This window comes from Halichoerus grypus, chromosome 8 (assembly GCF_964656455.1).
Source record: "Halichoerus grypus chromosome 8, mHalGry1.hap1.1, whole genome shotgun sequence".
In the NCBI taxonomy this organism is placed as follows: Eukaryota; Metazoa; Chordata; class Mammalia; order Carnivora; family Phocidae; genus Halichoerus; species Halichoerus grypus.
Genome location: NC_135719.1, coordinates 121,618,390 through 121,633,471, shown reverse-complemented (window position 1 = coordinate 121,633,471; position 15,082 = coordinate 121,618,390). Strand labels below are relative to the sequence as shown.

General features: G+C 40.5%; 1 protein-coding gene and 1 pseudogene across 2 annotated transcripts in view; both read left to right on the top strand.

Moving 5' to 3' along the window:
* Nucleotides 1-9,394: 9,394 nt before the first annotated feature.
* LOC118545164 (ragulator complex protein LAMTOR1 pseudogene) lies at nt 9,395-9,860 on the top strand (annotated as a pseudogene).
* A 1,283-nt stretch (nt 9,861-11,143) lies between these two features.
* Nucleotides 11,144-15,082, top strand: part of SYNJ2BP (synaptojanin 2 binding protein) — a 41,278-nt gene continuing 37,339 nt past the window's right edge. For both annotated transcript variants that reach the window (XM_078053853.1, XM_036107265.2), the window contains exon 1: nt 11,144-11,324. In XM_078053853.1, coding sequence (XP_077909979.1) covers nt 11,261-11,324 — 64 coding nt within the window. In that variant the 5' untranslated portion in view covers nt 11,144-11,260. The remainder of the gene's footprint in view (nt 11,325-15,082) is intronic.

Here is a 15,082-nt window from a genome sequence, read left to right as displayed (position 1 = left end):
GCATTCCCACCAACTGTGTAGGAGGGTTCCCCTTTCTCCGCATCCCTGCCAACATCTGTCATTTCCTGACTTGTTAATTTTAGCCATTCTGACTGGTGTGAGGTGGTATCTCATTGAGTTTTTGATTTGGATTTCCCTGATGCCGCGTGATATTGAGCACTTTTTCATGTGTCTGTTGGCCATTTGGATGTCTTCTTTGCAGAAATGTTTGTTCATGTCTTCTGCCCATTTCTTGATTGGATTATTTGTTTTCTGGGTGTTGAGTTAGATAAGTTCTTTATAGATTTTGGATACATATCTTCTCCCATTCTGTCGGTTGTCTTTTGGTTTTCTTGACCATTTCCTTTGCTGTGCAAAAGCTTTTTATCTTGATGAAGTCGCAATACTTCATTTTTGCCCTTGCTTCCCTTGCCAGGTCACCTAGCATTTATAATGTGGCACATTAAAGAAAGCGTTTGGGTGTGTGTTGTGTGTTTGTATGTTTTGCTAGTTATTCACTTGTATCACAGCAGTAGGCCTACTCTTCTCTAGTACTGCTTAATGCTGGAGCTGGGACTCTACAAACTACATTTCCCATTGACACCTGCCTTCTGGCCAGGTTTTGCCAACTTGGAAACATTGACAACATTTTAGATTTGACCACCAAATCGGTCATGTAAGAAATTGTTGATCTGAGTCATGGAATCCTCCAGTACTAAAGATGTTCTAAAGAACCAGCCTGGGTGGTTCAGTTGGTTAAGCGTCTGCCTTCGGCTGGGGTCATGATCTCAGGGTTCTGGGATTTAGCCCTGCATTAGGCTCCCTGTTCATCAGGGAGTCTGCTTCTCCCTCCCTCTGCCTCTGCCTCCGACTCATTCTCTCTCTCTCAAATAAATAAATGAAATCTTTTTAAAAACAAAAATTTATTGAGCGATAGCAAAGTGATAGTACAAAGCTCCCAAGGAGGGAGGGGACCCGAGGGGGTTGCCAATAAATAAAATCTTAAAAAAAAAAAAAAAAAGAACAAGTGGGAAAATAGGAAGCATTTATAGTAAAATTTCCCTCCTCTACTTATTTTAGTTTTGTTAGGTTCTTTTCTTGGATTTAAATGTAACTCACCGAAACTCACATCATGAATGGTTCTTTTTTTCATAGAAACTCTTATTAGGTTTTTGGAGAGAAAAGGAAAACTGAGGAGAAAAATGGGTAGAAAGCAGCATTTAATCGGTACCTACTAAGTGCTAATATTCACTCTATAACATATTGATCACAAAATAGTGATTATCATTTCCACTGTAAAACTGACCAAAGCTTAGAGTAGTTAAAAACACATTGCTCAACAACCTACAAAAGTCCAAATACTCTTTGAAAGAACAAGACTGTAGAATCACATTACTTTATTTCAAGATCTATAAGAACAATAGTAATCAAGATGTAGGGGCACCTGGGAGACTCAGTCAGTTAAGCATCTGCCTTCGGCTCAGGTCATGATCCCAGGGTCCTGGGATCAAGCCCTGTGTCAGGCTCCCTGCTCAGCAGGGAGTCTGCTTCTCCCTCTGCCTCTGCCACTCCCCCCACCACTTGTGCTCTCTTGCTCTCAAATAAATAAGTAAAATCTTAAAAAAAAAAAAAAAAGATGGTGTGGTGTAAATGGCTTCAGAATTGATACACCCATCAAAGAACAGAGTAGAGTCCAGAAATAGATCCACACTTCACACCACTGGTTTCCTGACCAAACACAAAGATAATCCAATGGCAGGAGGGGGATTATAAGTTATGTACTATTTTGTATCTGATTTTTTCTAACATGGTGTTCTTGAGATTCATCAATTTTATTGCACTGATTGAATGTTTTATTCTTTTATTGCTGAGTAGTATCCTTTCATAAAAATAGACTACATGTGTACACTTACCCATTCTCCTCTTGATGGATATTTGAGTTGTTTGCAATTTGGAGCTGGTATGAAACAGTAGTTAAAAACATTCTGGAAAGAAAAGAGAAGAGAAGAGAAGAGAAGGGGGGGAGGGGAGGGGAAGGAAGAGAAAAGAAAAGAAAAGAAACAAAACATAGGCAAGAGTTTGCAAGTTGGGAAAAGGGATTTCCTTCCTGTTTGTAACCTCTGTGAGCATTTCTCTAGCAGCAAAATGCAGCTCTGGCTCCAATCTCCACCTTGTTTTGGTGACTTCATTGCCAGCAGTGCTGTCCCACCTGAGATGTACTGCCATTAGCTACCTGTGAGCCCTGGGTGGGTAATTCCCTTTACAGGCACACCTCAGAGATACTGTGGGTTTGGTTCCAGACCACCGCCATAAAGTGAATAAAAGGAGTCAAATGAATTCTTTGGTTTCCCAGTGCATACAACAGTTATAACTGTTTACACTACAATGTAGTCTAAATGTGCAATACATTATGTCTAAAAGGAAACAGTGTACGTACCTTAACTTAAAAGTACTTTATTGCAAAAAATAAATAAGTGCTTCATTGCTAAATAATATTAACCATCATCTGAGGTTTCAGCGAGTTGCAATCTTTCTGTTGGCAGAGGGTCTTACCTTGATGTTGATGGCTCCTGAAGGTTTGGGTGGCTGTGGCAATTTCTTAAAATAAGACAACAATGAATTTGTCTTACAGTTTTCATGTTTTATTGTGCACATTTAAATTTCACCATTAATACTGAGCCTAAATATATGCTGGCTTTATGTCAAGATTTTTGAAATGTAAAAAGAAAATGGACAGCTCTTAGGATATATAATACATTAAATAATTAGCGAATCTACAGAATGGTAAATTCTGTCTATACAACATTTACACATTTAGTGGCGTAAATACAAATAAACTACAGGGACAGGAAGACATGTAAAACTTTGGGTTGCAATTGGAAGAAAAGCCTATTCAGGACCAAAGGGAGAGGTTCTTGGATGCTGACAAGAATCTCCCCTTGATCTCAGACTTTAGACAAATTAAGGAGTCAGCATACAAAAACTACTGAATTGTACAAAATCTCCATTAGTCAGAAAAAACAGTAGCAACATGATAGATGACGGAACTGGCTCACACCAATTTGGGTTGTGGGGGCTGGCCTGTCTGCAGTGAGCAGGAATGGCTGGGCTGGAAGTTGGAAACCTAATTGGAGGCTGCAGCTCAAGGTTCGGATCTTCAATAGAGTGGAACAGCAGGCTGGAAACAGTCCATAGGGGCAGAGTGGTTAGCGCATTCTTTGAAAGTCCTTATTTTCCAAACGCGGTCCTAGGATGCTTTCCTCAAACAGGGAAGACAACAATGAAGTTTGCTGCATCTGTTGAGTCTTCCTTTCCCAAACAATTTCTCTGTAACATGTGATGCCATCTGATAGCACAGTAGAATCACAGTAGATACCACAGAACTTCTTTCAAAATTGGAGTTCTCCTCTCAAATCCTGCCTCTGCTTTATCAACTAAATTTATGTAATAGTCTAAATCCTTTGTTGTCATTTCAGCAGTCTTCACCAGGAGTAAATCCCAGTCAAGAAACTCCTTTCTTTGCTCATCCATAAGCAGCAGCTCCTCATCCATTTGCCTTATCACGAGATCACAGCAATTCAGTCCCATCTCCAGGCTCCACTTCTAATTCCAGTTCTCTTGCTGTTTCCACCACATCTGCAGTTACTTCCTCTACTGAAGTCTCGAACCCCTCAAAGTCATCCATGAGGGCTGGAATCAACTTCCAACATCCTGTTAATGTTGATATTTTGACCTCTTCCATGAATTTCAAATGTTTTTAATGCCATCTAGAATGGCGAATTCTTTCCAAAAGTTTTTCAATTTATTTTGCCCAGGTCCATCAGAGGAATTGCTATCTATGGCAACTATAGACTTCTGAAATATATTTCTTAAATAATAAGACTTGAAAGTTGAAATTACTTCTCAATCCATGGGCTATAGAGTGGATGTTGTGTTAGGAGGCATGAAACCAACATTAATCTCATTGTACATCTCCATCAGAACACTTGGATACGTTATCATTGAGCAGTAATATTTTGATAGGAACCTTTTTTTGAGCAGTTGGTCTCAACGGTAGGCTTAAAATATTCAGTAAACCACGTTGTAAACAGATGTGCCATCAACCAGGCTTTGTTGTTTCATTTATAAAGCATAGGCAGGGGGCATCTGGGTGGCTCAGTTGGTTAAGCCTCTGCCTTCGGCTCAGATCATGATCCTGGGTCCTGGGATCAAGCCCTGCATCCGCATCCTCTCCCTCTGCCTCTTCTCATGCTCTTTCTCTTTCTGTCTCAAATGAATAAATGAATGAATAAATTAAATGAATAAATGAATAATAAATAAATAAAATGAATAAATAAAAATGAACAAATAAATGAATAAATAAAATCTTTAAAAAATAATAAAGCACAGGCAGAATAGATTTAGCCTAATTCTTAAGGGCCCTAGGATTTTCAGAATGGTCAATGAGCATTGGCTTCAAGTTAAAGTCACCTGGTGTGTTAGCCTCTAACAAGGGAGTCAGCCTGGCCTTTGAAGCTTTGAAGCCAGGCAATGACTTCTCCTTTCTAGCTATGAAAGTCCCAGATAGCATCTTCTTCCAATAAAAAGCTGTATCATTGTATTATATGGATGGAGGTTTCTGTGATTTGTCCTGCCTAACTGACAACCCCGACCTGCAGGTAGGCAGGCAGGTTAAAGAATGTTGTGAGACTTGTGCTGCACAAGTGACCTTGGGAGCTTCGTTAGTTGACATTAGCTGGCCTCCAGGTCAGACCTGGCCCTTCTGGTCTGGATGCCTAGAACTATAAATTTTGCCTTGCATCCTCTCTAGCCCCCAGAATGGAATCCAGGAGGGGAGGTGAACACACCTAGCCCAGGCTCCTTGAATATGTAAAGACATGATAATGCAGGTCACTCCAAACTGCAGGTAGGCAAACAAATGTTTAACTTTAGACCCCGTCATTTGCCCTATAAATGTGGTCTTTATGGGGATGGTGAGTTGGAAGTCTCCCTGAGGGGAGGATGCTCTGCCCAGGCCTCTCAATCAGCCTGGCCGTCTCCACAGGGCTTCCCCAGCTAATGAGGTTGGATGTTGTAAGTACCAGATTTGATGTAACTTTGTCTTATTCTCCTTTGCTGCTTACTATTGCCCTCATCTATGTGTAGATATCTCTTCTGTTTCTATTACATTTTAATAAAATCAATAAAATGGTTTTTTCCCTTTTGAACTGAGAGTACAGCTGCTCTGAATCTTTTCTTCAGAATAATAATCCACATTGAAAACCTCTTGTTTAGTGCAGCCACCTTCATGAATGATTTTAGCTGGATCTTCCGGATAACTTGCTGCAGCTTCTCCATCAGCACTTGCTGCTTCGCCTTGCACTTTGATGTTATGGAGACGGCTTCCTTTCTTAAACCTCATGACTCAACCTCTGCTAGCTTCAGACTTTTCTTCACCTGTCTCAGCCCTCACAGAATTAAAAGGGTTAGGGCTCTGCTCTGGATTAGGTTTTGGCTTAAGGGAATGTTGTGGCTGGTTTGATCCTCTATCCAGACCACTAACCTTTCTCCATATCAGCAATAAGACTGTTTCACTTTCTTATCATTCCTGTGTTCACCGAAGTAGCACTTTTAATTTCCTTCAAGAACTTTTCCTTTGCAGTCACAACTTGGCTAACAGTTTGACACAACGGGCCTGGCTTTCGGCCAGTCTCAGCTTTCTATGTGCCTTCCTTGCTAAGCTTAATCATTTCTAGCTTTTTTAAAGTGAGAGACATGTGACTCTTCCTATCACTTGAACACTTAGAGGCCATTATAGGGTTATCAATTAGCCGAATTTCAATATTGTTGTATCTCAGGGAATGGGGAGGCCTGAGGAGAAGGAAAGAGATGGCAAAATGGCTGGTCGGTGGAGCAGTCAGAACACCCACAACGTTTATCTATTGGGTTTGCCGCCTTATATGGGTGCAGTTTGTAGTACCCCCAAAACGATTACAATAGTAACATCAAAGATCACTGATTACAGATAACAGTAACAAATATAATAATAATGAAAAAGTTTTAAATATTGCAAGCTTATCAAAATGTGACACAGAGACATGAAATGAGCAAATGCTGTTGGAAAAATGGCACCGATAGAGTTGCTCAATGCACAGTTGCCATAAACTTTCAACTTGTAAAAAGCACAGTATCTGCAAAGTGCAAAAAGTGAATTGCAATAAAACAAAGTATGCCTGTATGAAGTAAATCCACTTAGTCTGAAATATTACCATGATTTCTGTTTTCATGACCAGACCTTGAAAGATATTTATATGTGCTGAGAACGTCTAGGCACTTGCATAAAAATTATTTAACAATGGTTCCCTTTAAAGAGTGCAACTGATAAAGCTGAGGAAAGAAGAACTTTTACTTTTCATTTTATTCCTTCTGAATTCTGTTTTATATCTGCTACAAACTGTTTTATTCCTACTATAAACTTTGTTATGCTATCTGTAACCTATTTCACAATAGCCCAATAGAATATACGCTTAGTTGCTTTAATCAGAAGTACCAACTTCAGTGAATACTGCCTAGGACTGAATCAAAAGCCTCTCCTCCAGAAATGATTACTACCAGCCTTTTAGCTATTTTTACTCTAATCAATACTAGAGGTTTGATTAATTAGCTTAGTGGATTTTAGATATAGGTTTTTGTTGTTCTACTGAATGAGGAATGACTTGAAAATTTTTTGAACTTTTGACAAAGTCATGGTCAAAAATTGATTATTTCCTTATTTTAATATGTGAATCTGATATCTTTTCATATGATTTTTACTATTTTTTTCATTTTTAATTATTTATAGAAAAACTTTTTTGCACGAATAAATGTCTTTGTGTTGTATTATTATCAGGACCAAACCAAACAAACAAGCAAAAAAAAAAAAAAGTCATAAAGTATGATGTATAGTAGAATTCCACTTTTTTGTCAAAAAAATATCTAGATAGAGAGACATAGGTAGATAGATACATAGACATATATTTGTACCAGGACCTTCAGCTAAACATTTAAAAGTCTGATCTCATCATTTTCTTTCTCCAAGATCTCTAGTACACATAAAGCAACTAACCAGTCCCACATTCCTTAAATGCTTTGACTAAAATGTTCCATGGCATCAGATATATGACTTCAGGGGACCACTGATGATAATTTAAATAACCATTTTGAATGAATGCTACAGAAAATCAATTCCACATTCCCACCTTATGTTCTATTCCTCTGTTCTTTACCAATAACTCTATCATTCAGGACTCAGTCAGGTATGCAGAATCACTCTCAGTGTTTTAGGATAAGTGATCCACATTAAAAATTAGACTTTACACAACTGTGGAGTAAGTGGAAAGTAAAGGTCCCGAAGGGCATCCTGCTGCATCAGAGAAGGGATCGCCAACCAGCCGATCTGAAAAGCCACCCACATCCAGCTTCTGAAGTAGGAATGTAAAAGGAAGTTGTTGCCTCTGTGTTCCTACCTCCTCTGTGTGTCCACACGCAAGTTTCTAGGGATAAGCCTGGGTCTGCTCTTGATCATCTTGGACAAGTTTTAGGAAGAAGAGTTAGAGATGGAACAGAGGAAAACAAGGATATGCTAGAACCCACCAGGCACCTCTGCATCTGTTCATCATCATACACAACTGCAAAAAGTACTTCAAAATCTACTAATCCACTTCTGCCTTCCAAACCAAATGTCTTTTCTTTGGTTAAAGTCTAAATTAGAGCCATGTAGTGAAACTTAGTTTGAGAAACTCAGTTTCTAGCTTAATTAAGTTGACACAGCACAACTCATCACAAGAACCATACTATTACTACTATTTTACTCTATTACTATTATTACTACTAATTTGTTAATTTCACCTTTCCTATGAAAAATGAATGTGAAATTCAGAAAATGTTTTTTAATGTAGTCAGTCAATCAGGGACCTATCTACATACTTACCTTATGAAGTCTGAATAATTACAGCAAGCTACCAGGAATCCTAATTGCATCAGTCTCCAGGTTCTTTGGGAAAGGGAGGTGTATTAGAAAGATCATCAACACCTAAGTCCTAAATTCAAATTCTGATAATGCTTCTTTCTAGCCATGCACTCTTAAGCAAGTTAAATTTTTCTTTGATCCTTAGCTTCCTCATCTACAAAATAGACTTACCTGTACTTACTCTGAAGGTTACTATCAAGGCTAAATCAAATAATATACTGAAACAAATCCACCTTGTCCCCATCATTAGTTAAATGATAGAGTGCACTCTAAGACTGACACTAGAATTAAGTTTCAGAAACCAAAAGATGATAAAGTCCACACTATCATCAGGGAGTAGGCATGAGGGGAGAGCTGGTTTAGAAGGAATAAGGTATTCTGAGAAGGGATCTTATAGTCTAGTCAAAGATAACAGTTCATAGTGGTCTGTGAGAAACTGATCCTGTCACGTGATCTCTGGTCCAGTTCCAGGACGATTAACTTATTTATTCATTCAACAAATATTTATTGAATAATCAATATGTTTGATTATTACAACCACTGTCACTGTACAGGGAATATGAATAGGAAGACACAATTTGTACATCTAAAATGTAATGTAGGAAGGGTTGAAGATGGTGGTATAGGAAGACTCTGAACTCACCTTTTCCCACAGACACACAGAATCTACACCTACATACAGAGTCATGCCTCCTGAGAAAGAACTGAGGGCTCCAATCAAAAGACAGACATAAGGTGATTGAATACGTTTAAAAAAAAGACCCATCTATATGTTGTCTACAAGAGACTCACTTCAGACTTAAAGACACACATAGACTGAAACTTATGGAAAAAGATATTCCATGCAAATGAAAGTGAAAATAAAAAAGCTGAGGTAGCAATACTCATATCAGACAAAATAGACTTTGTTTACTTATTTTTAAATTTAAATTCAATTAATTAACATATAATGTATTATTAGTTTCAGAGGTAGAGGTCAGTGATTTGTCAGTGTTATATAACACCCAGTGCTCATGACATCACGTGCCCTCCTCAATGTCTATCACCCAGTCACCCCATCCCTCCACTCCTCTCCCCTCCAGCAACCCTCAGTTTGTTTCCTATGATTAAGAGTCTCTTTCAGTTTGTCTCCCTCTCTGATTGCATCTTGTTTTATTTTTTCTTTTCTTCCCTTATGATCCTCTGTTATGTTTCTTAAATTCCACATATCAGTGAGATTATATGATAATCATCTTTCTCTGATTGACTTATTTCACTTACCACAAAATAGACTTTAAAACATAGAGGAACAAGGGCAACTGCGTGGCTCTGGGAAGGGCTAGGTGGGGAGGCGGGTGGCTGCTTGCTGGATGCAGCCACAGGTCATGTGACTGAAGGGATCCTAAGGGATGCCGGCCTTCCTCCCCTGGCCTGAGCGCCCAACCGGACCCCAGCTATGGGGTGCTGCTACAGCAGCGAGAACGAGTACTTGGACCAGGACCAAGAGGAGCGGAAGCTGCTGCTGGATCCTAGCAGCCCCCCTGCCAAAGCCCTCAAAGGAGCTGAACACAACTACCACAGCCTGCCTCCCACTCGCACAGATGAGCAGTCCCTGCTCTCCTCCATCCTTGCTAAGACAGCCAGCAACATCATTGACGTGTTTGCTGCAGAATCCCAGGGCATGGAGCAGTACAGCACCCGCTTGGCTGTGCTGAGCCTCGGCCTGACCCACTGGAAGAAGCTGCCGTGGCTGCCATCTCTCACCAGCCAGCCCCACCAAGTGCTGCCCAGCGAGCCCATCCCCTTCTCCGACTTGCAGCAGGTTTCCATGATAGCTGTTTATGCCTACAGTGCACTTTCTCAGATCCAAGTGGATGCAGAAGAGGAGCTGGTTGTACAGTTTGGGATCCCGTGAGGAGAAGGATCCTTGAACAAGCTCTTCTTCTCCTCTCTTTGCCCCATCTCCATCCTTCCTCCTGGCTCCCAGCCTCTCTGCGGCTCACACAGTACCCTAACATGCTACTAATCACAGAGAAGAGTGTGGAAGAGGAGAAGGGTGAGGCTGGAAGCCTGAGCAAATGAAGATGGAGCAAGGGAGGGTAGAACGATTTGGGACTGGTGTTCAAAGCCCTGGCCAGGGATGGGGTGGGGGTCAAAAGGTTAGGGCCTAGTAGGTCTTCACAGTCACTGGAAAAGTGGAGGTACCACTGTGAGGGTGATCCCTAGGGGGCCTATGGGGCCCCCTTCCTACCTTCTCTTGGCCTCACTCCTGTCTCCCTCTCCCTTGACTCGGTGCTCACATGCACCTCACTATGGTTTGTTCCTACAATATTATTGGCTATATTCCCTATATTCATTACATCCCCATGACTTACTTATTTTATAACTGGAATTTTGTACCTCTTTATCCCCTTCACCTATTTTGCCCACCCCCCAATCCCTCCCACTCTGTTAACCAACAGTTTTTTCCTTTATCTATGAGTCTATTTCTCTGTTTTGTTTATTCATTTATTATTTGTTTCATATTTCTTCATTGATGATTTGCTTTTCCCATTTCTATTTCCTCTCTTCTCTCTTGATATTCCATTCTCACTTATTTATACTTTACTTTTTTCACTTACGATATTCTGCTTTTTATTATGATCATTTTATCCACTCATTCAGTCAACATGTTGAGGAGGCTTGGAAGTGAGGGTGGCATGAGTCAAAGCTTTAAGTACCTGCTTGTCATAGTTTTATTTTTCCTTTGGATCGTGGCAATTAACTGACACAGGTGGCCACTACAGGGGTGACATACCGAAGAATGTATACAGCAAACTGTGTTAAGTCCTCTTACACGAGAACGTGCATGGAATGGACTGTATTTGCCTGGCTCTATAAAAGGGTGAGATCTCCTCTGGAGTCGCATTAGCGGATTGCCTGCGACGCCCCTCCTAATCTGAATAACACAACTTATTTTTCCCCCATGTTTGTAGCGGTTTTCTGAGATGTCAGGAGATTTTATGTTTAATTTCTCCTCGCCAATATCAATTAATTTGTGTCTCCAACCTTTACGACCCCCACCCCCAACGGTAAGGTAGGATGGTAACCGACTCGTCGCTCAGCTCGCAGTGCGTGGCGCGGCCGGGACGAGAGAAGCCGGGAGAACCACGACTCCCAGCATGCCCTGCGCTCCCAGCGCTCCCGGCTTCCTCTTCCGGTCTGCGGGCTGCTGAACTGAAAGGGCTGTGCTCTGGGCGCTCCGCGGAGATTGGTTCACCTTCACCTGCGCGAGCCCCCACCGACCCGGGTGGGAAGCCAAAAGAGCAGTGAGACATGAACGGAAGAGTGGATTATTTGGTCACTGAGGAGGAAATCAATCTTACCAGAGGACCCTCGGGTATGTGCGGCACAGGTCGTCTCCGGGAGCAGGGTGCTTGAGGTTGTAATTGCAGAGCGGACACCTCTCCTGAGCGCGATTCCTTTGGCCTTGGAGCCGGCAGGCCCCGGCCTAGAGGTTACCTGCAACGCTCTGAGCACGTAGAAGACTATATTGGCATCCATCGTTAGCCCGACCCGGATCTGAGGACTCCACCTCATTTTTCAGTCGGATCATCACATGTATTTATAGTCAGGAAGGTTTTCTTTCGCGTGCTAATAGGCCTAGAAAGTTCTGCCCCAAAGCCTGCTTTTTAACACCACACCCCTCCTTCCGTTGCCTACTTTATCCCTTTTCCTGTGAGAGACTGTTTAGTAAAAATGGGAGCGTAAACGGTGTTGAGTAAATGCATAGCCGTTTTCTTGGTGCTAGAAATCCCTCCCTCCTTCTTACCGTTTTTGGGAAATTAATTTAGAGTGTCAACTGGAATGCTAAAACGGAAAGAAACCTTAGAGATTTGCTACAGCACCTTTCAAACCTGGTTGTGCCTCAGAATTACCCAGGTTTCTCGGTTTTGCTTTTTAAAAAAAATGTTAATTCCAAATAAAATCTTTTTAAAAAATGTTAATTCCTAGGTCTCATATCTAGGAATTTGGATTCAATGCAGGTTTTGTTTGTTTGGGTTTCCTTTCTTTCTTTTCTTTTTTTTTTTTAAAGCACGTCCTGTGATTCTGATACCGCTAAATCCTCAGCTTTCGCCTCGAACCCCCCTGTTTCCACCAACGCTCTCCACTGGGTTCTTAATGCTACTTCCGTGCAGCCTGCCTCGGGTTTTGTTGCCTTCCCTTTACAGCTGTCTAGTGTATGGATTAAGAGTTTTAGCTTTGGGATTATGTAGATCCATCTGGTATCTAACCTCTTACTAGAACTTTGACATTGGTTGTCTGACTGACTTTACTGATATAAGCTATGCCTTAGTTTCTCATCCATAAAATGTGCATGTTAATAGACTATACTTCATAGGGTTATGAGAATGAAATGAGTTAATCTGTGTAAAACGTTCAGAACATGGCCTGACACCTGGAAAGCACTGTTTGTTTGCTACTATTGTTATTGTTGATAGATGAATAGCTAGATTAGCACAGTAAATCCTGCTAAATACTGTTTTTCCAAGAGTCTTCAGTAACTCATCAAGTACTGTGAGCTCTAGTTCTGAGATGTTTCTGTAAATCTTCTGCTCCTTTCTGCTCACATCTCCACTACCTAGAACAGTCCATCATCTTTCCTCGTGTGGAATTTTGCAATATCTTGACCACCACTTATAGACTATTCTTCATAAAATACAGCTTTCAGAATCATCCATACTTTGTCTTTTTTTCTTGTTACACAAGATTGGAAGTCAGCTTTACTTATGGAAGTGTAATTCATTCTAACCTGCATGATTTAGTGTCATGCTTCATAGGAGCTCCTAAACGTTTGTTGAATGCTCATTCAGTATGCCAGTTCTTTTAGATTCATTTTTCCTATTTTATGTAAATTTCTCATTCTCTCACTCTTAATATTTATTGACTTTTGAGGCTAATATGGAAAAATATTGTTAACCCAAAAATCTGCTTTCCTGTACTTTTCATCCATAGGCACTCTAGGGCCAGTTAAAACAATGCTAGTTCCTTTTCTTTTTTTTTTTTAAAGATTTTATTTATTTATTTGAGAGAGAGAATGAGAGAGAGAGAGAGAGCACATGAGAGGGGGGAGGGTCAGAGGGAGAAGCAGACTCCCCGCTGAGCAGGGAGCCTGATGCGGGGCTCGATCTTGGGACTCCAGGATCATGACCTGAGCCGAAGGCAGTTGCTTAACCAACTGAGCCACCCAGGCGCCCGCTAGTTCCTTTTCTGATTGTCCTGCAAGTATTTAAAGTTGTTCTTCTGTGTTGTCTGTTTGCTCTATAGCCTAGGTATCCCTAATTATAATATTAGCTGCCTTGATGTGATTTGGGATTTAATTCTTGTCTCTTAAGAATTTCACGTACTTTGACATGGTTCTTTTGCTGTGGCATCCACAGTATTTCCAGGATCTCCTGACTACAGCAGAGCAGAACTCTGATACTATCTTGTGTGTTCCAGTCACTGAAAGTTAAAGTTCAGTGTAATATCACTTCACATTTTTTGGTGTTTGCATAGCAGGGTTGACTAATGTTCAGCTCACCATTTGCGAAAATTTCTGATCCTCTTGATCTTGCAGACCTAAAGTTCCTGGTGTTGACATTTTTCTGAATCATTAGAGTTAGAACAAACTTCATGGTACTAATTAAGAAGAAGAATTATATCTAGCTAATATATTTCCCCCCAAAGTAGTTTAGTTTCTGTAGTACATGTGTGTTTATTCACAATGAATATTTATTCATCAGGTGACTTCTTGAATTTTCCTGAGTATTTTCATGTCTTACTCATATAGGTTGATAAACTTAAAGAGTTTGGGAGAATAGAGCCACAAATTTAGGATTGAACAGGGATAAAAACAGTCATTTGACGTTTGCTTGCTTCAGTTAACAAGGGAATATTTCATGTTTCTCTTTATCACCTCTCAAAACTAGTTACCTGGTATGTTGTACTTCTAAGAAGTCTCACATTCTGATTCAGCTTTTCTTCCCTGTGTCATCTTGAGGGAAGAAGTCATTTATCACCACCAGAAACTTCCAGTAACTTCGGTAGGCTCATAGAGATCTTTTGTTCTGTAGAAGAAATATGAAAAGCCTCTAGTTCTAAATATGCATTTCTGTTTGTAGGCAACATTGTCACTCTTTATGTACAACTTCCTATGCAGAGACCTGATAGTTTAATCAGCTAACAACAACAAAAAAATGTGTATTCTTTTGCACTTTTGTACCTGTGTTCTGCCAAGGGGAAGAGTCTTGGGATATTTTCAGTGTTTGGGCCCATTTTGTAAGGTAAATGAACTTATTCTGTCTGATCATGCTTACTGCAAGGATGAAATCTTGGGGAAGTTATGACAAAGAAGTGAGTATCTGGGGAGGCAGAAAGAAGCTTGGCATGTAACATGGCATCTCTCCTATTCCTACCTCCTCAGCTGTTTAAGGCGACACTTAGGCTGGATGACTTTGGAAGTGTCTTCCACTTCCAAGAGATGATGATTTTTTTGGCCCATTCCACATGTTATTTTATGATTCCTGCCATTTTGGACTAACAGTGGGTGATCTGAAGAATTGTCAGAGGCAGTGGCCACAATTTTAAATGGCTTCAAAGGCTTGAAGAGTTCACCTTTTATCCTTTATGGAACACTGTTGATCTTTTTTCTTTCTGTGGGAGTTCAGCTTGATTACAGTCTCTAAGCCTCCCACATTGTCCTTTATCAAATTAAGAGTTCTTAATTTTGAAAAGACCCAGTTACTCTAAGAAGTATCACAAGAATCTAATCTAGCTCCTCCCACCTCCCCGCCCCACTGTAACAGGTAGAGGTTGGCCATACAGACAACCTTGTGACCCGTTGGGTGTTGACATTAGGATTCCTTGTTCAGGACTGAGGCCTCAGTGAGTTTCAGCAGGTTGCTCCTGATATATTATCTTTACAGAAGGAAGAGAATCTCTATTTTTCTACTTTTTTTGCAGAGGATCCTGGGTTGGTATGATGTTTTAGTAATGAATAATTGGGGCGGTATTATATTTCTGGCACTGTGCTAGTTACTTTATATATTAACTCATTTAATCTTCACAGCAACTGAGTGCTAAGTGATTCATCCACATTATTAGATGAGGAAATGA